The 19,200-nt window shown below is 45.3% G+C and overlaps 1 protein-coding gene across 2 annotated transcripts; it reads right to left on the reverse strand.

Moving 5' to 3' along the window:
- Positions 1-870: 870 nt before the first annotated feature.
- Positions 871-17,589, reverse strand: lpar2b (lysophosphatidic acid receptor 2b). 2 transcript variants are annotated; one of them, XM_046372680.1, is made up of 6 exons: positions 17,427-17,589; positions 17,110-17,214; positions 11,455-11,933; positions 10,090-10,584; positions 6,725-6,984; positions 871-2,944 (listed from the first exon to the last, which is right to left on the reverse strand). In XM_046372680.1, the coding sequence occupies exons 3-6, from the start codon at positions 11,708-11,710 to the stop codon at positions 2,843-2,845; spliced, it is 1,113 nt and encodes a 370-aa protein (XP_046228636.1). In that variant the 5' UTR covers positions 11,711-11,933; positions 17,110-17,214; positions 17,427-17,589; the 3' UTR covers positions 871-2,842. The 2 variants fall into 2 exon arrangements, with proteins under 2 accessions (XP_046228636.1, XP_046228645.1); XM_046372689.1 differs by lacking the exon at positions 17,110-17,214 and having other exon boundaries at positions 17,427-17,558.
- Positions 17,590-19,200: the final 1,611 nt, after the last annotated feature.

The raw sequence follows: 19,200 nt of genomic DNA on the forward strand, positions 1-19,200 counted from the left end.
ATCAATTCGTCTGGAAGCAAGCAGTGAATTTCTATCTTTGAGATAATTTACCTTGAAAACCACCAGTGTGAGTTTATGTGCTTTGACGTTTTCAGTGGGTTAATTCCAGTTGTGATTAGTCAACCAAAATCTGGACCTGAAAACCTTTTTAAAAATTCTTAAAAAACAAACAAACAAACAAAAAGTCTTTGGACTTACACAGTTTACAAATAGGTGACTAAACAGATTCATGTGCGCTTTTCGTGAAAAACCAAACACTCTTTGTATTCGTGTCAATCATGCGTTTGTTCCTCCTGCAGCAGGTCAACTGGCCATGGGCGGCTCCTCCTCCAAAGGAACCTTCTTCTGGCAGAAGAAGAAGAAGAAGTCACCTGTGGAGAAAGCCTGGCGTCAACTGAGGAGGGCGCTACCTGGTAAGAAACGCAAGAAGAGCATCCTGCCGCTGGATAAACTGAAGCTGGACAACCTGAGGAGGGAGAAGCACAGCCAGAAGAGGTTCTCGCTGTCGACAGACAAGAAAGAGCCCACATCTCTGAAAAGACTCTCTCTGGGTAACGTCAGGAAGGGCTCGAGTCAGACCGCTTCACCGGGAAGGGAGGAGGAGGTCAGAGGAGGGCTGGGGAAGGTAGGAGAGCAGATCAAGAGGAAATTTTCTCATCAGCCTGCAGCGCGAAAAGGCTCGGCTTTTACCAAGAGGTCGTCTCTCCCTCTGTGAGACACCAAGGCCAGGAAGGGAGACACCTGGACAAAGACAGACTCTGGGAGATCCTGAGACACGCCCCCCCACAGGATCCAAACAAAACACTCGATTTAGGACAGTTTGAGCCTTGAATTTGGCGAGAAGACAGAAGAAGAGACGGCACAGGAGAGTCAGAGAGACACGGCTGTTCAAAGCTTTTAATGACGTCGCTGTCAGTTGCTGAGGGCAGATTATCACGGCTGAAAGTGAGACACAGCGTCTTAATGGTTCGTCCCTATAAGCATATTGATATCAGTGACAGCAAACACATTTAAACATTTCTGGATACTATCCTAAAGAAAAAAAAACCACTTAATTTCCCTTTATGCTGTTTTTTTGTTATCTCTGCTGGCAAGTCTGCACATAATACTGTACATAATATCTACAATTACACTGTGATCATAAATAAATTTTACATCACAACAGACAATTTACAAATGAATATTGTGTGTCATTCCTGCACAGAGGCAATTTACATGATGCAAACACCACAGTGTTAGCAGCATAAAGTGGCAAAAACCAATTACAAATTACAATCACAAATAAAAGGAAGGAAGCGGCTCACTGTGCAGAGCTGCAGGACGACCACTTCTGATGCAGCAGTAGCAACAACAGGATCTCACGTCATACAAGTCAGTTTGTTCACGCTGATATTTAGGAGAAAAGTTAAATCTTTTTAAAAACAAAACAAAACACAAGCACCTGGAGGTTTGTGGCTCTGAAAACATTTAACGCGCTTGTCACACATTAAAACAATGGGGGTTAAAAAAACAAAACCCAAAACATTAATATCCTACATTTAAAAGTCTGTAACCGAATCAGAATCGTTAACAAAAAACTTTGATTCTGATTTGTGGAGATAAATATTAGAACGATGTACAATAGATTAAAACTGCCTTGTAAAATCTAATTCCAAGATGGCCAGCAACATTCGTGGCAAACAGTTACACGAGTTGCTCTGATGGAAGCAACTATAAAACAGAGAAATCAGACATACAAGAAGGTATAACAGGGCACAAACACCCAACTCGGACCCAAACAGCCGAGCAGGCGATCAACCGGCCGCTTGGGCCTCTGAGTGAAAAGCAGTGGCAGTAAATATGAAGTCGTCAAAAACCGATCCAGATTCTGTGCAGCTTCGCATGCGGCCAAGCCGGCCGTACATGAATTTAAGAGCTTGATCCACATTTTTTGGCAACCCAAATGTTGCCTGTGACTGGTGCATAAAACATCAGCAAATTAGTAGGAATTAGACCCTTTTGTTCAGCCCAGTACAGGGTGGCACCGGTCTGCTCTGTGAGCTTCAGTGGCCTTCGACTGCAACCACGTGAAACCCCGGAGACATCAGATCTCCTGTCAGTCCACACACGCTCACTTGACGGTTTCTTGAGTACTCCTAGCCGAGACCAAGGAAGTCTAACAGTCCTGCGGCACCCACAGCACCGCAAACCACACCCTGCGACATGACCAGTCGAATCAGCTCCTCTCTAAAACAGCTTCAATATTATTAGCTTCACAAGGTGAGGATTTACTGCAGGACTGTTGTTAGTCTTAGCTAGATGTACGTTATAAAGCTGCATTCACATTAATACATCATGAGGATATTGTTAAAGCCATTTGTGGCAGAAACTACTACTTCTATAACTCAATGGCACAAATATCTCTGCTTCGCGGCACATTTCAGTCCGTGCACTGGCAGGATGTTCCAGCTGTTCAGTTAAGTGCTGCCACGTCTTCTACCACCATCTGTTCATTTATGTCCCAACAGGAAGTGAGCTCTCCAATGTCCCCCAATGTTGTTTTAATGGCCCACTAATGGAGGGTTTGCGACCATGCGCCTGCTGAAGGTCTATGACGAAGGGTCGATCAGCCCCTTCGGTTAACTGGAAGACACGTCCACATCATGTCGGCTAACTGAGGTTAGGAGTCCATCGACCAAAAGAAAAACAAAAAAACAATAAACAGACACAAGAGTCTGCCGGGCGGAGGAAAAACAGATCTCAAGACTTGTTTATATGAACACACACACACACACACACACACACACACACTGTGTGTCTGCATGTCTTGAGTGCGCTGAAAGTTTATCGTTGTTTGGGTTGGTTACTTTTCTGAAGAGACATGGTTGTCCTCCGAGTCTTCGTGAATGAGAGGCATCCCGTTGCTCCTCTCCTCTCTCAGCTTGACGGTACGAGACTTATAGTTCTACAGACAAAGAGGGTGGAGAGACAGACGAGAGTGTGTGAGGCGAGGGTTGGAAAGAGGTAAGGAATCGGGATAAGGGAGGGGGATAAAAGAAGGGATGGGTTTTAGGTGAGACAGAAAGGAAGAAAGAAAGAAGAGAAATGGGTTAGTCGTGTCAAAATCAGCAAAGAGAAAGAAAAAGAGCGAGATGAGCTGAGAGAAAAAGATAAGACGAACACGTTTATCCCTGACACGAGTCCAGACGTCATCGGTTACCACAAAGAAGCAATCAAGCCGAAAAGCAAAGCAGTCAGGACAGACGTGACCAGACAAATCACAGGTGGAGGCAGATTTGTGCATTTATTCATAACGGTTGTAACAGTTTCGTACAAAAATAGACCCAAAATAATATGAAAATGTTTCTTTAGAGTCAACACAAATACCAACAGTGAGGCTATAGCAACACGCAATGATTTATCTGAACACAAAGAATATAGTTTGAGTATACGGTTATCCCTTTAATAGCTCCTTGTAACGGTCTCCCCTTTAAGAGTACTTTCATTAAATGATTTGCTATTATCCATAAATATCTAACTTATTTTTTTAATTGCATGAGTCACCACATATTTGACTATAAACACACACAGGAGAGAGAGAGAGAGAGAGGAAATGTGAACCGTCTCTCACTGGCCTCGTTTCTAATCTCACTGGCAAAACGTATGCAAAGCAACGAGGTACACACTCACATGCACACGAGACCACACACACTCATGGCTGCACTTCCTGCTGGCAGCAACAGCAGGCTGTGTGTGTGTGTGTGTGTGTGACAGAGGATGAAGAGTGCAACATCGCCAACATGCCAGAGTAAAAAGTCAGAGGAAATGTGGCAAGGAGCACAACCCAGTCCAACCACAAGTACACATCTGGGCTGGTTTAAGACATACTAACACACACCCCCCCACCCACACACACACACACACACACGAATGTTAGCAAACAGCACAGAGAACATGGGAATGCTGTGCTCTCTATAAACTAAGTGATGATTTCAAAAGACAACAGGGTAATTCCAACAGAGAAATTTGTTTATCACAGGAGGCAATGTGAGCACTCAGGAGGAGTTCGAGTTCCGGTCACGTCTGACTACAGTCACCGGCTGATGTTTTGCTGAGTTTGCCTTGTGGAAAATCTGACTTCCATGTATGGAATTACATCTGTGTTGTAGTTCTGAGTTGCATGACGGGACACATTTTGAGCACAAACAGACATCATCTGCATGCAATTTGCTTGGGTGCAAATAAGCCCAAAATGTCCCACCCTGAAGTCAGACACAAACAAGATGCTGTACAGGTGAAGGCAGAAAAGAAAAACAAAAACATAAACATCACAGTCAACCGTTGCTCATGTTGTGAAAAAATGTTAAATGACAACAAAACACAGAAAAGTGATGCGCTCAAAAGGTAGAAAAAGCTCCAACAACCAGAACACATGCGACCAATGAACGGCCCGGCTGGCGGGGGAAGTTGTACTTCTCTGAGTCACTGCGTTTTGGCGGCTGTCTTGTAACAAACTCTCTTGTGTTACAGCAACAATACACTAAAATATGTTTCTGTGGTTCAAATCTCATGAGCATTTCCTAGTTTGAGCGCACAGAGCAGGAAACAATACGGCAGAAGCTTCCCTTCTTCGAGTAAAAGTCCGAGTTTGTGCACCCAAATCGATCAGAATACTCGTTTAATGCCTTTCTTTCGGTCTCTAAGCTCGGCAGAAGGGCCTAAAGGGCACACGAAGGCACAGATGTGTGCCGCAGTGTGGATTTTAATCCGGATTTTTGGTCTTTCTTTTCTCGCTCTAAACAACTGAAAAAAGATCAAGACATAACTCGCTGTTTTTCCTTATTAAAATAATCACCATCATAATAATAACAGAACTTCCAAGGCTCTGATTATTGCGCTTTTTAAAAAACATAAATATAAACCAGATAAGAACACGACAGGGTTGTGAGTTTGTCTTGCGTGTGTTTTTTGGCTTGTGTGTTCAGCTGCTGAATCGCCTGCAATTTTGGTATTCATTCAGTGTGTAAAAATGAAGATTTCCTTCTTTTCTTTACATTACATGCAATATAATTTAGTACCTGTGGGTGCTTTTAAAGCTGAATAAGGCTCTACTAATATGTGAGACACCGAAATCTATCGACATTGACGCTCTATCCTTTGTCTTCAGGTATGCGAGATGATTTCAGGTGTATTTTTTGTCGCTGCTCAGTCATGTGCCTCCTTCTCTCCTCTCTGCTGCACTTGAGAAGCAAAGTCAGCCAGCCATGGTCCACTGAACGCATCGCTCGACGTTGTGTCATAAACCCACGCCCGCAGTTCACATTAGAGACACCGTGAAGGCTGAAGCTGCAATCAAGTCACAGTAGAACTTGAAGCAGGACTAAATCTTCACTGCAAACGAAAACTGAAGGGGCGTTCTGGTTCATTTGAGCGTGCAGGAACTTCCTGATCTTTCTGTAAGAATGCACATGCAAATTTTGCCTTTTCACATGTAAGTTGTCATATACAAAACTGACACAAGACGCTTATTTTTGATTGAACGGTCAGACAGGAACTAAAAGCAGGAACCCACAGATAAGAAACTCTGCCTCACAACATGATATGCTGCCACTGTTGTCGCAGGGCACTTCGAGCTTGTTTTTCACGTGTTAACTGTGACGACGTGTGGTCAGCACCACCGTACCTTCTCTTTTCTACCGTGCAGCTCAGTTTAACATCTCATACTCCACCGGCTGACACAGCGATGCTGCGGCAGGTTTTTATTCCTCCTGGCAGACACATGCTCAGAGCACAGAGCACGTAAAAAATAAGGCAGGAGGTTGAACCGAGTCGGGCAGACGAAATGGTTTTTCACAGTTTCTGCTACGCATGACTGCAGGACACAAACGTCACTTTCAAGCAAAGAAATCGCCTCATTTGCATCTAATGACGAATCTGTTTTGCCACGAGCGAATCCCCTTGCAATAAGATCATAACAATTAACGGGTGAAATCCTGCTGAGACATGCGAGGTTCATCATCTTTAGCATAGTGTGACATGCACAAAGTGTGTCTGAACCTGTTATTAACTCAATTTTAAAAGACGGCGACCCATAAAACTCACAATACGCGAGACGCTCCGGTTGAAGCAGGAAAACCTCAGTTCAGTAAAAGAAATACAGGGAGGAAATGGGCTTCTGACTATGTGCTCCCTTTTAACCTGCAATAACCGATCGTTCTGGCCACTTGGGGGATTCAGCAGAGACGAGCTGTGAACGCAACCTTTCAGTGGCAAAAGTTATCATTTCCACGTCCAGTCGAGCAACATTTACGTCTGCGTCTACCTGACAAAGTCACTCTCTCTTAGCCTTGTTCTTGATGACACTAAACTGCTGTCTGTCTGCTCTTTAGCGCTGGGAAAATAATGTACAGGAAGCTTTTTGTTTTAAATTAAAAATAACTGCCTGCTGTGGTCAAAACCAACACTATGAGGCGTCAAATATATCTACCTTTAGGGGAAACAAGTTCAACAAGTGGTCTTCTTGAAATCATATCTGATCAGCACTTGCGTGTTTGTAGTTTTGTTTTGCTGTTGTCAAGTTGGCCAATTTATCACTGCATGTGTGTGTGAATCTTTGAGTGGAGGCCGTCATGACTGTACGGTGTGTCTCAGTGTGGTTTCAGGGGTTTATCTCTGGAAGTCTTCAGAGTGAGTGGTTGTTATGTTTGTGACTGCTGCCGTCGGCTCCGTTGCTCTCAGACAGTACCTCGTGCTCCAGGGTGCTAAAGTGAACTCCGGAGTTGCCCTGGTTGTTGCTGCCCCGCCGGCACAGGAAGCACAGGATCTCCTTGAAGGTCCTCCTCATGTCGTTGTCCCTGAAGGAGTAGATGATGGGATTGACGAAGGAGTTGCACTCGGCCAGCACCAGGCAGTACTTCTCGTAGCGCAGCACGTTACACTCATCGCAGCCAAGACCGTCGAGCAGCAGCAGCACCAGGCCAGGCGTCCAGCAGAGCACAAAACAGCCTGTCAGGAGGGGGAGGAGGGAGAGGTCCGTGAGGTCATTAGAAGACTTGCAATAACATCGGAAATCAGCAGGAAAAGTCACAGATTAAAAAAGGAGTTGCTAGAGGAAAGAAAATGAACAGGCAGTTGTAAAGAATGTGAAGTAGGGGGTAGAAGGGAGAGCGGGAATGTACGTACTGTAAATTCCTCTCTACACAACACACACACACACACACACACACACACACACACACAGATACATAACATGTCAGCATGTGGACTGGGTTTGGTCTGTATGATCAGATTTCATTATCACAATAGTCGATTAGGCAGCTCAGGAATTCATTACGTGCCCACATTCACAGCACAATCAGAACTAATACACGTACCCATATGAGCTAAAGATGGAACGAAATGTTGCAACACCAGCTCACACACTCACACACACACAATGTGCCTGACCATACCCAAAACTGTCCCAACTATGTGCTGAACCTCAAGCCTCCATCTGAAACCTAGTCTTTACCGTCAAATGGCAATCTGAAGACACAAAGCACAGCCAAGATGTCCCCACTTTGCAAAACTGGCTCTGCTCTCAAGGTCAAAAACTCAAGGTAGTCCTCACAAGCATAGGAGGACAAGATTACACACACACCCCTGCACACACACACTGTCAGTGCTGTCATATGGGCAGGAGTGGAGCTGTTTTCTGTCACAGTAACTGAACTATGCGGCTCCCTGTCAGGACATGCTTGGGGTTTTCCTCGCCCTCCTCACATGCCAGAGTTGCTGAATCCTGGCTGCTGAGCGACGACGGGAAAGATGAGAAACATTAAAAAAAAAAACTGTGAGGAATTTAATCGAAAGTCCAAAATGCGAGAGCAGGGGAGGCTGGGAAAGAGCGAGGGAGCACAGATAGTTCAGGAGAAAACGAAGAGAAAGGAGGGAAGAAGTGGACGTGTGTGTGGGGGAGTGAAGTCTGGTGTAACAAGTACAGACAAGTTAAGAGAGCAGCGTGCATGCCAACCTGTGTGTGCACTCAGTTTTTAACTTAACGAACAAAAGTTTGTTCTTTATTCAAAAAATATGCTATATAGACAAAAGTATCCAGACAACCCTCTTTATGGGTCTGTTTTTCAGCAGTTGGGCTCGGCCCCTGACTTCCAGTGAAGGGAAATCTTAAAGCTTCAGCATACGAAGACATTTTGGACAATGCTGTGCTTCCAACTTTGTGGCAACAGTTTGTTGAAGGCCCTTTTCTATTCCAGCATGACTGTGCCCCAGTGCACAAAGCAAAGCTCCATAAAGACATGGTTGGATGAGTTTGGTGTGGAAGAACTTGACTGGCCCACACAGAGCCCTGACCTCAACCCCATCCAACACCTTTGGGATGAACTGGAACGGAGATTGAGAGCCAGGCCTTTTGGTCCAACATCAGTGTGTGACCTCACAAATGCTCTACTGCATGAATGGGCACAAATTCCCACAGAAACACTCCAACATGTTGTGGAAAGCCTTCACAGAAGAGTGGAAGCTGTTAGAGCAGCAAAGCTGTCTGTGTGTTTAGAATGAGATGCCATTAAAGACCCTGTTGGTGTGATGGTCAGATGTCCCAATACTTTTGTCTCTATAGTGTATATCCTTTTACAAATATGCAATCACTTTTAGCGGGGCAACCGCACAACTAAATTACACCAATAAGTTGTTCTGTTTCCTGTTGCAGGAAGCACCATCACAGATTAAAGTAAACAACATCCTATCGACTGAAAAATCTCAGACTAATGCACGCTGATCAAGTTGAAGACATAAACTAAACCCAAATAAAACCAGACAATAACGTCCCCTGAGTCAAATGCATTAGTGCACAGGGACGGACAACATGAATCTTACATGATGATGAACTGTCACACCTTGGTTAACAAAACAAAACGATGTCTTAATAAACACACCCTGTGCACAAGATGTCACTCTTTCACACTGCGGCTGCTAGCGGAGCTTTCTTTATCTGTCGTTCGTTCAGTTTTATGGTGCAGTTACCTCAGTTGCCTCACATTCTGTAGTTTGATCAAAAACAAGCGACGTTACACAGTAAATTCACCTGCTCACGATGGTCGTGAGACGAAGTGGAAAGCTCTGGAGACGTTTGCCCTTTCCAAGGTCAGTAATGAATAATAATAAATGCAGTCGTCATCCCACCTGTGTGACGTTTTTGTATTGTGATTTTAACACTCACTCCTCTCATTACTCATTACAAAGTGTGGCATCAGAGAGACTTTTCTTTCCTGCAACATTTGAGTAATTCTTTCTTACGCTTGGCACGCATGGTTAGTGACGTTGCTTAAAACTGCAAGGTGGAGCAACACTGACTCAATTTTCTCTTATGAATGAGTTCAAATGACACAAGCACACACCCAGGTGTCTGCACATACTCACATACACCATATAGACAAGAGTATTGGGACACGCCTCTCACACCTGAAATCAGGTGTGGCTTTATGGGGCTGTTTTTCAGCGGTTGGATTCGGCTCCTGACTTCCAGTGAAGGGAAATCTTAATGCTTCAGCATACCAAGACATTTTGGACAATGCTATGCTTCCAACTTTGTGGCAACAGTTTGGTGAAGGCCCTTTTCTATTCCAGCATGACTGTGCCCCAGTGCACAAAGCAAAGCTCCATAAAGACATCACTTGTGGAAAGCCTTCACAGAATTGTGGAGCTGCAAGCTGCAAAGCTGTCTTTGTATTTAGAATGTGATGTCATTAAAATCCCCATTGGTGGGTCAGCTGTCCCAATAGATGATGAAAGTGACATATCTTGTCATTGGAGGGAACTCACTCCAACGAAATTCGTGCTCTGCATTTAACCCACCCAAGTGACGTGCACACACACACAGCAAACCCGGGGCAGTGGGCGACCGCGTGCAGCGCCCGAGGAGCAGTGGGGGTTAGGTACCTTGCTCAAGGGTACCTCAGCCATGGACACCGGGACGGGGAATCGAACCAGCGATCCACGACTGCCCCCAATACTTTTGTCAATATAGTGTAACTTCAGTTAGGTTGGTGAGAGGTTTCAGTAAGGTTCTGGTCTATTGATATGTATTAATTGTAAGTCTGTCTGTTTGCTCACCCAGGATCATGGAGACGGTCTTCATCAGGGCGAACACCGTCTCTCTGTGTCTCATCTGGGACGTGTGCTGCGACATCTGCTGGCTCTTGTGCCTCACGTAGACAAAAATCCGAGTGTAGACGGCCACCATGATGGAGAAGGTCAGCAGGTTGAGAACGGCCCAGAACACCAAGTAGCTTCGGCTGTACAGCGGCGCCATGGTGGAGCAGTTATCCAAGTCGCACAGGCAGTGCCAGCCCATGGTGGGGACCAGGCCCATGATTATGGCCATCAGCCAGATGAACAGAATGATGACAAAGACACGCCGGGTACTCATCTTACTGTGCAGCTGCATTTTGAAGATGGTTTGGTGGCGCTCCACAGCCACAGCCAGAAGGTTGAGGACTGAAGCTGTGAGGCTGGTGTCAATCAGCCCTTGTCGCACAAACCACTGGTACTTAGACAGCTTAATGGTCCAGGGACCAGTATGAAACATCAAGTGGAGGTAGGAGACACCTGGGAAAAGGAAGGAAAGGCTTTAATACCAGAGCATTTAAAAAAAAACTACAGGATAATTCACACACTGCCACAAACTGTGTTGTCTTCAAGGACTGGTTTGCATTTAAGGCTTGTTTTCCTACCAACCAAGACAGGGACAAATTCCTGAATGTTCATGTCTCTGCATGCGATGCGACACTGTGACGAATTAAGAAATAAGAACAGCTAACTGAACATCACTCTTATATTTTACTGTTGAAAAAAAAAAAAGGACATTCAGTTTCCATTAGCACAAACAGTCCCGGGTGACAAGTTCAATGATCATATACACCAACACTGCCCAAAAAATCCTGAACTGAAAACTGTGAATTAGCAGTCTAATTCCATAATTCAGTTATGACATTCTTCACATTCTGCTCTCACGTTTTAACCAATTATTTTCTGACATGTTTAATGTTGTTTCAAAACAAATCTTTGAATTTCCTTCACAAGGACTTCAAATAATGCGAGTGAGTTGAAACACGCATCATCGCATCACGAATGTGTCCTGGCTGTGCCTTTTCCCAGCATCTACGCTCATCAGCTCCACATTAAAGCAGCACTAACATCACATTTGTTCTCCAGATGTGACACAGCGTGAGTGGGTGTTGCACTTCAGACTTCCAAATCTAAATCTTCCAAATCTAAGCGGAGGTAGGCTTAAACCCACAAAGTGCACGGAGGAAACTGTCCAGTTCCATCAAAATCCTTTCTAACATTATTAGAACAACAAGCTAAAGAGAACACAGTTTACGGCATAGTAGAGGACAACGCTTATTCATATCACTTGCAGTACAAGCAGTTAGTTACAGTAATGAGGTGGGAGAACATGAAGTAAAAGCATTGTACCTGAGAAGAGGTCTGCCAAAGCCAGGTTACCCAGCAGGTAGTAGATGGGGAAGTGAAAGCGTCGGTTTTTTAAAATGGCAGCAATGACCAAAAGGTTGGAGAAGATGACGATGAAGCAGACCGTCATGCCCAACGTGACAATCACGTAGTCCCGATTGCGCCAGTGGTCGCTGATGTTCTTGCCACTCGCCTCGTAGAAAAATTTGACGCTACGGTTATAGTAGCAACCGTCTCTGTCTGCGGTCTGCGTATCCATGTTGAGATATCTGGCTGCGGAATCAGAGAGGAGGCGAAGAGGACAGCGAGGAGAGCAGAGTTGCCGACAGGAAGCAGTGGGGAAGGTCTAGGGCGCCATTTAGACTCGCCCTCTCAGGTGGGTTGGAGATCTGCATGCCATCAGCTGGACAGGTGAGGGCTGGAGGGATCCAGAAGTCTAAGGCGTTCACTGGCCAGAGGTTTGGGATCCACTGCTCTTCAATCTGTGGAAACATTAAACATCAGATTAAGACTACAAACACAAACACTAAGCAGGACTCCACCGCAAGACGCATATCACAATTTACATTAAAAATATTGTGTCAATCTTTTGTATTCATGATAACAGCTCCAAAACTCAACAGTATCTACTCGAGCTACATGATTTAGATCATTATAGCAATTTTAGTCGAAATTCAAACTGGTCAAGTCAGTTTAATTTACATAGCCCTGAACAAGCGTGTAGAGCACGTGACGCCCTCGGGTTGTCATACTGCTCCAACGACAGAAAAGTCAACAGCACCAATTTCAACAAACTTCGTCACAGGGCGACTGAGGACAGGGATTAAGAAGTCTGACTTTGTCCTCACAGTATCTGCTCGACTAGCATGCGCTGCGCCTCCTGCACGTTGGCCTCCGGTGGAATGTAAACACCAACCAAGATGAACGAAACAATACACCCGAGGATCAATCTTAAGCCAATTAGGCTATATGTGCTTAAGGCATACGTATTTGACTTACAAAGCTGCCGTATGAATCTAAAAAGAATCTCCATAAACCAGAAAATCTTGATCAACAGCAGCAGTTATCTGCATTATCATACTAAGAATCCAAAAAAACAGCGATCTATAGAGGCTGACAAGTCACAACAGGATCACGGCAGGCTTTACGACCGAGATGCTGCAATTAAAACAAAGACTGCTGAATTGTGTGGCCAACAACAACGTGCTTTAATCCACTGTTTACAGTAAACCTGTACGAGCCACATGGCGCGTTCTGAGTCAACAACTCCCTCACATATTCTCCATTTTGCTGCAAAAGCCAGCGCGGCGCGGCGACTCGCACTGCAGCATCGGCTCCAAGTTCAACTCTCTCAACAATGGAAACAGCAGAGCAGCTCCCTACAGCAGAGACACACCTCACAATTACACAATCCAGCTATGTAACCCAATCTCAATCCAAACAGGCACCACACACACACACACACACACACACACACACACACACACACACACACACACACACACAGGGAGGGAGCCTCAGTGTATGGAGAGAGAGAGAGAGAGATGCTGAATCAAAAAAATGTGGAGGGACGCAGAAATGTGGAGGCCTGAGAATGCGATGAATTCAATTCAATTCAATTCAGTTTATTTATATAGCGCCAATTCACAACAAAAGTTATCTCATGACACTTTCCAATTAGAGCAGGTCTAGACCAAACTCTTTAATTAAATTGTAAAATAGAGAGAGCCCAACATTCCCCCTTGAGCAAGCACGAGATGAACGAGATGCAACTGCAAGTGAAGGGTTTGATCAAAGACGTGATCAGCTGAAAGTGAAACTACAACGTAGGTGTTTGTGGCAGGTACACAAATGTGTGCGACGGGGCTGCAAGCTCCCATCAGTGTGGTACGCAGACCAGACGTGGCAAACTTTACTCATATTCAAAGGTCTTCTCATGCGCTCCTCCATCTGAGTCAGAGACACGAGCTGAGAAACACGAGTACGACGGCTGACCTTAGACCCAAGCCTCTTCAGATCAAAGTCGTATGCAGAGTTGCTCTCAGAGTCATGTTAGCGCCACTGTTACAATCACCGTCCTGCGTTTAAACACTGGCCTATAGAGGTTACATTTAAATAACTTAATCTGTCGTCAAAAATGCTCCATTTTTCATGCTGCAGAGCTTAAAAATGTGCAAGACTCAAGGGAAACACACACAGGAAGTGAGTGTACGAAGCCCATCAAAACACCTGCATCCATTCTTTTCTTTGAAAGCCATCTCACCAGTGGCAGGCCAACTTTGAATGCACCAGTCTGACCTTTTTCTCTTCTGGTATCGATTACAGAAGAATGCACGGAACCAGGCAGGGCTGTCATGATATCAGATTGTCTCTACACGTCTGTCATAGCCAAACAAACTCCTGATAACAGTATCACTGCAGCATCTATAGAAAATTTTGGAGGGGAAACGAAATCAATCAAACTCATCTTTAACTTTTTTTTATCGTGTGTTAACGGTGCTCCGATCAGCCCACAACAGCCGACGGCCCATCAGTTGAAACACATGCAGTCAGCATCTTCACCTCAAAGGTTGGCATGAAATCTGCTGCTCTTAATCCAAACCCTGCACCTCCTTCTCCAGTTCCAATCAGCGTATTTCTATTATGACCGACACAAGTTTCAGGAATAAAGCCAGGAAAAAAAATAACACATTAAAACAGAAATGCAGCAGGAACAACCAGCTGCTGCATCTGCATGCACCACCGTCAGCTCAAGTACGAAAACCTTTTAATGCAACAGGTACTGATTTCATTAAACTTCTTGTATGGCTGCGTGTATTGAGACAACATTTAACATTTGAAAACTCATGTGTGTGTGTGTGTGTGTGTGTGTTCAGCCACAAAGAGCTGGTGGTTTTTCTGTACCTGGAGGTTAAAACACAGTCTTTGATCGTCTGTTCCAGTGCACTTTGCATACAGCCAATCAAAGCAGCTGCAAAGCAGTAAAACGAATTTGAATCTGTAACTTGCATTCCAAAAGTTAATAAGCAACAAAGCCCCAAGAAGAGCGACCAACTTCCACCAGCCAAACATTAGAGCACATAAAGATCAAGACTGAGGCATGATACTGCTGAGAGTTTTCAAAGGCCGAGAAACACTTTAATCTATCTTTAACATCTAGTTAGACGCAACAGGAACAAAGTCACTGACGTCATTGGTGTAGGTGTGCAACATCCAGTTCACTGGCTGATTAACAGTTCTTCGCCGACACGTATGCAGACGCAGATTCTCCATCCGCAGGTTCGGAAGACACGCAGCTGCAATCACAGGATGTGGAACCACCAGAAGCAAATTAGCAGTGCAGAATCTCTGCTGAAAGCCTGCCCTCATCGCAACAGTTTCCAGCAGCAGGCAGCTGTCCTCAGCTAAAAAACAAACAACCCAACAGCCTGCACACAGCACACTGACTAACAAACAAGATCATAAATAAAAGTGGAGGGGCGAGCCCGGAAAGAAAACCAAATCTGTCTACCGGCATAACTAGCTGTTCAACCAGGACAGACACGCAACTTTGCCTCGGAGTCGCTGCCTGGCAGTCAACAGGAGACTCCAGGAAGTTAGCAGTCACAGTTGAGAAGTAGTTCAGTACCAAGAAAAACCCCATAAAATGGTGACTCAACACTGTCTCGCTTCAGATTTTGAGCTAATTATGAAATTGAGATTTTACCACATCCACATTTTGGTTACACCTGACCAATCTGTGCCAGGAGCCTCGTCCTGTTTCATTTGCAGCACAGCTGATGAGCTTTGCCCTACGAGGGGGCACATCCCTGAACTTGTCTGAACTGTGTATCCCAGAAGCTGACAAAGCACTCTGGGCGACACTTTCACTCTGTGTGGCTCTAAGGGGCTGCATTTGCATGTCTGTGTGTTTTCATGCACCATACGGCTGTGTTTTGTGTGTGTGTGTGAATGGACCGGGCTGAATCAGTAAACACCAGTTTGAATGCGAACCAGTCATTACCAGAGCAGCCACACCCGAGTCGCCTCTTCTCCCTCCTCCCCTCGCACTCTCAGTAAGTAGAGCCTGGGCGCATCAGCTTCAGCCCACATGCCCACATACGACTAAAACCAATACTGCAGCTGAGGTGGTGGTAGCGCCTGAGGTTGTTCTGTTCATAGACCACTTTTTCCAGGTAACTCGGAAATCCTGCTCGCCTCCTCCGGAGTGCTGCCTCCGGGTGCATTTGTTTTAATTAACTGCCTCCTCTGCAGTGCGCCCATCCAGCTGTGAGGTGTGGACACGCGGCTGGTCGGACGGAGCGGCTGTCATCTGCACAACGATTACCATTAGCTGTTTAATCACACACACACACACACACACACTTTCCCCTCTAATTACACCAGGACACCAATGTGATCGATCTACCGGAAACGTCTTTTCCTTCTTCTTTCTTTTCAACAGGAGACCAGAAGCTCGAAAAGCGGCAGAGAAAAACTACACAAACACACAGTGTGTGTTTTGTTGCCACAAATCTGAACTACTTGCATTCAGGACCATTTTAAAATGATATCAAATCCTGAAGCTGCTGGCTGTGTTTTAGGGACGTGCATTTAAACATCAGAATCCTTGCATGTTAAAACAAAACAAAACTGGAAACTGTGTTGCACTGATTACCTTTTTAGTCAGAGTGAGACATTTCCTGCAGGTGGATCACCTGACGTGTTTTCAGTGAAACAAGGGCACAAATGAATCGCAGCCCGTGCACACAGTCAGTACTTTCCCTCGCTGACTCACAGGCACTTTGCCTCAACATCTGTTCTTTCTGTTTGACGAGACCACCTAATAACGACACGGCTCGGATTGGATCGGGTTCACCGTGAGACAGCTGCAGCACATCGTCCACATGCAACTGAGAACATCTACAGAACATTAATTAACACTACAATTTTGACAATCTGGTAATCCTTTAGGTGGTTTATTGAGCAAAAGTTCCCAACATTCAAATGTGAAGACTTACTGCTGATCTGGTTTTCCTCCATTGTTTGATACTGTGTGGACCAACCATACAATAAATTAATTGAGGAAATACATGCTGAACCGAAAATGAAATCAAGTCAGTTAAAATAAAAAAAACAATTTGTTATGACCCCTTGTAAATGAATGTCTGACACAACAACACGACTCTTCACAGCCTGAGACACACTGTGATGTGACAGCGTCAACACAACCGCCTCAGTGACGGCATCTACTGCAGACGTGATGAACGTTTATACCTCCAAAACCAAATACGAGCCATAAAATCTTATCGTGGGAGCCACGGAGCCACACCGGTGAAGCGTTTTATAACTTTCTGGTTTTATAGGTGCTGCGGTTACACCCAGCCAAACTCAACATGAACCGGTTGTATGACGAGCTGGGATCATTTCTGAGAAAGGGCCTGGTCAAAGTGACGGACAGCGCGGGGACGTCCAGGCTGTGATGAACCGCAGACTCGGTCCGCACCGCCTCGGCGTGCTGATGGGAGCGTGCGGGGGTCGGCGCGGAGGAGCGAGGAAGGCACCCGAACACGCTCCAACTCGGCCTCCTCTCCAACATTTCAAATTAACGCGGGGGGGGGCTTGGGGTTGTTTTATTTTTACACAAAGCGAGGAAGAAGAAAAAAAAGCTGAACTCACCGTTTCTTGTGTCTGTGAGCTCGCTCAGCAAGTAAATCCAGATCAGAGTCGTCGACTATGTCAATGTGCGGTCGTACCTGAGGTCACGTCCCGCGTCCCTTTCAACTGGGCACAAGGTGGGAAAAAATGCGACAAAACAAAAAAAAATGCAGTGATTGTTTTTGTCTCTCCTATCGAGGCTTCATTCCAGCTTTTTTTTTTAATTGTTATAGCTATTTCTACTCTTTTCCTCCCACAAATCTCAAACTTGGTGAACAATCTCCGTCACCTGTGTTGCCAGTTGTCCCTTTGCTTCCGGTAGCTGAAGCGGTTGTTACCTGTGCGCAGTGATCCGCGCGGTGAGTCCCAGGAGGTAGCAGGACAGGGTGCGGCACGGCCCTCCGCGGCTGCTGCTGCTGCTGCTGTCTCACAAAGGAGCGGCGAGAGTCTGGTATGCCGCTCCTGCTAACCTGAGCGCTTGGTATCCGCCCACAGCCGCCTTGCCCCGCCCTCCCCGCCCCGCCCATTGGCTGACGAGCAGGCAGAGTAGCCAATGAGAGCGTAGCTGCGCAGTGACGTCGGCAGGCTTGTTATTCAGGCGGGTTTACATGATTTGTTTTTTCCTTGGGTTTCTACGTACTGAAAGCTTGCACGAAGGATAAAAGTAACCTCCTACTTCTTGACTCAAGAACTGTACTGAAGACACTTACTGTACACAGCGCTGTACACTTTTTAGGTGCTTCTTTTTGAGTATTTCCGTTTTCTCTTATTCTACATGCCTGCTTCTGCTTTGGTTTATTGAATAACTCGTGTTAGTTTTCAGATTCAGATTAATGATACAATCGACAAGTGAATTCTGATATGGTTTTTATTTTAAGTTCAGGTACAATCAGATTAAAGTTTTTGACCTTGTGAGGCATGATTAGCAAGATACCCAGCAGTATACAAAGTCATTTAAATTGGACATTAAAGTAATGAATGCATCCGGAGTTATGATCCAGTCATATAAAATATGTGATTCTGAGACCATTCTGCCAAATGAGTACTTTTACTTTTGGTACTTTTAAGTATTTTTTTGTACTTTTAATTGTTTAAACTTTTGAATGCAGGACTTTTACTTGCAGCAGAGTATTTCTACACTGTGGTATTTGTGCTTGTATCAGTAAAGTAAGAAACATTCTTCAGTAAATCATCCTGATGCCAGAGGCCATTTAAATGAAAAAACTGAGTCAGGATTATAACCACATAACAGAGATGTTGTCACCTTACCTGCTATAGAAGCACTGACACCCAATCCTACACATGATAACAACTCCATTCTCAATAACTCTAATTTTTTGTTGGCTTATTGATCTCATCTTCACCCTCATCACAACCATATCTGCCTCTACAGCAATAATGCACGACACAAAAACAACGATGGGGACGTGAGGCCTGCAGGCAGTCCAGTTCATCACCCCAGTGAGAGCCCAGAATCCAGAGAGGCTGTTTTCACGTCACGTCAGGAGCAAAAAGGGGAATGATTATCTTGTTTGCACTTAGTATTGCTGCGATAAGCTTCATGGAACGTCAGAGGCCTATCAGAAGAGTAAACTGCTGTCTCACAATCAAAACGAGCGCAGAAAAGAAGGGAGGAGATAAGGAAGAAATAACAGGACGACTGCACAACAGGCAGAGCTGGAACAAGAGTGACGAGACTGGGCGAGGAAAAAGCAGATACTCATTCCTGTTTACACAAAATCCCCCGAGCGTCGGGAGGTTCGCGTGTGTGAAATGTGACAGGCCTGTTTGTTCGACACGTACAATCTGCCGTCCTTATTAGGCATGTCGCGTGTCTCAGTGTGTAGCTGATGTCCGTGTTCCAGCGCTCATAGTTTCCAGTTTGTTTTATCTATTCCCTTATTTCCTCTCAGCGTCACAGACAGCTGCCTCGAGGCCGGGCGCCCTGTCGCCAAGGCGACGAGGATGCTGATTGCCCTCCATGCCTTCCACACCTGTTTGTCACCAAACAAATGTGTCAGGTCAGGGCACGATACCCATCAGGGCAGGGTTACCAGCAGGCCACAGAAATGTACTATTAAATTGAAGGTTTGAAACTTGATATTATTACAC

Source organism: Scatophagus argus, chromosome 2, assembly GCF_020382885.2.
Source record: "Scatophagus argus isolate fScaArg1 chromosome 2, fScaArg1.pri, whole genome shotgun sequence".
In the NCBI taxonomy this organism is placed as follows: Eukaryota; Metazoa; Chordata; class Actinopteri; family Scatophagidae; genus Scatophagus; species Scatophagus argus.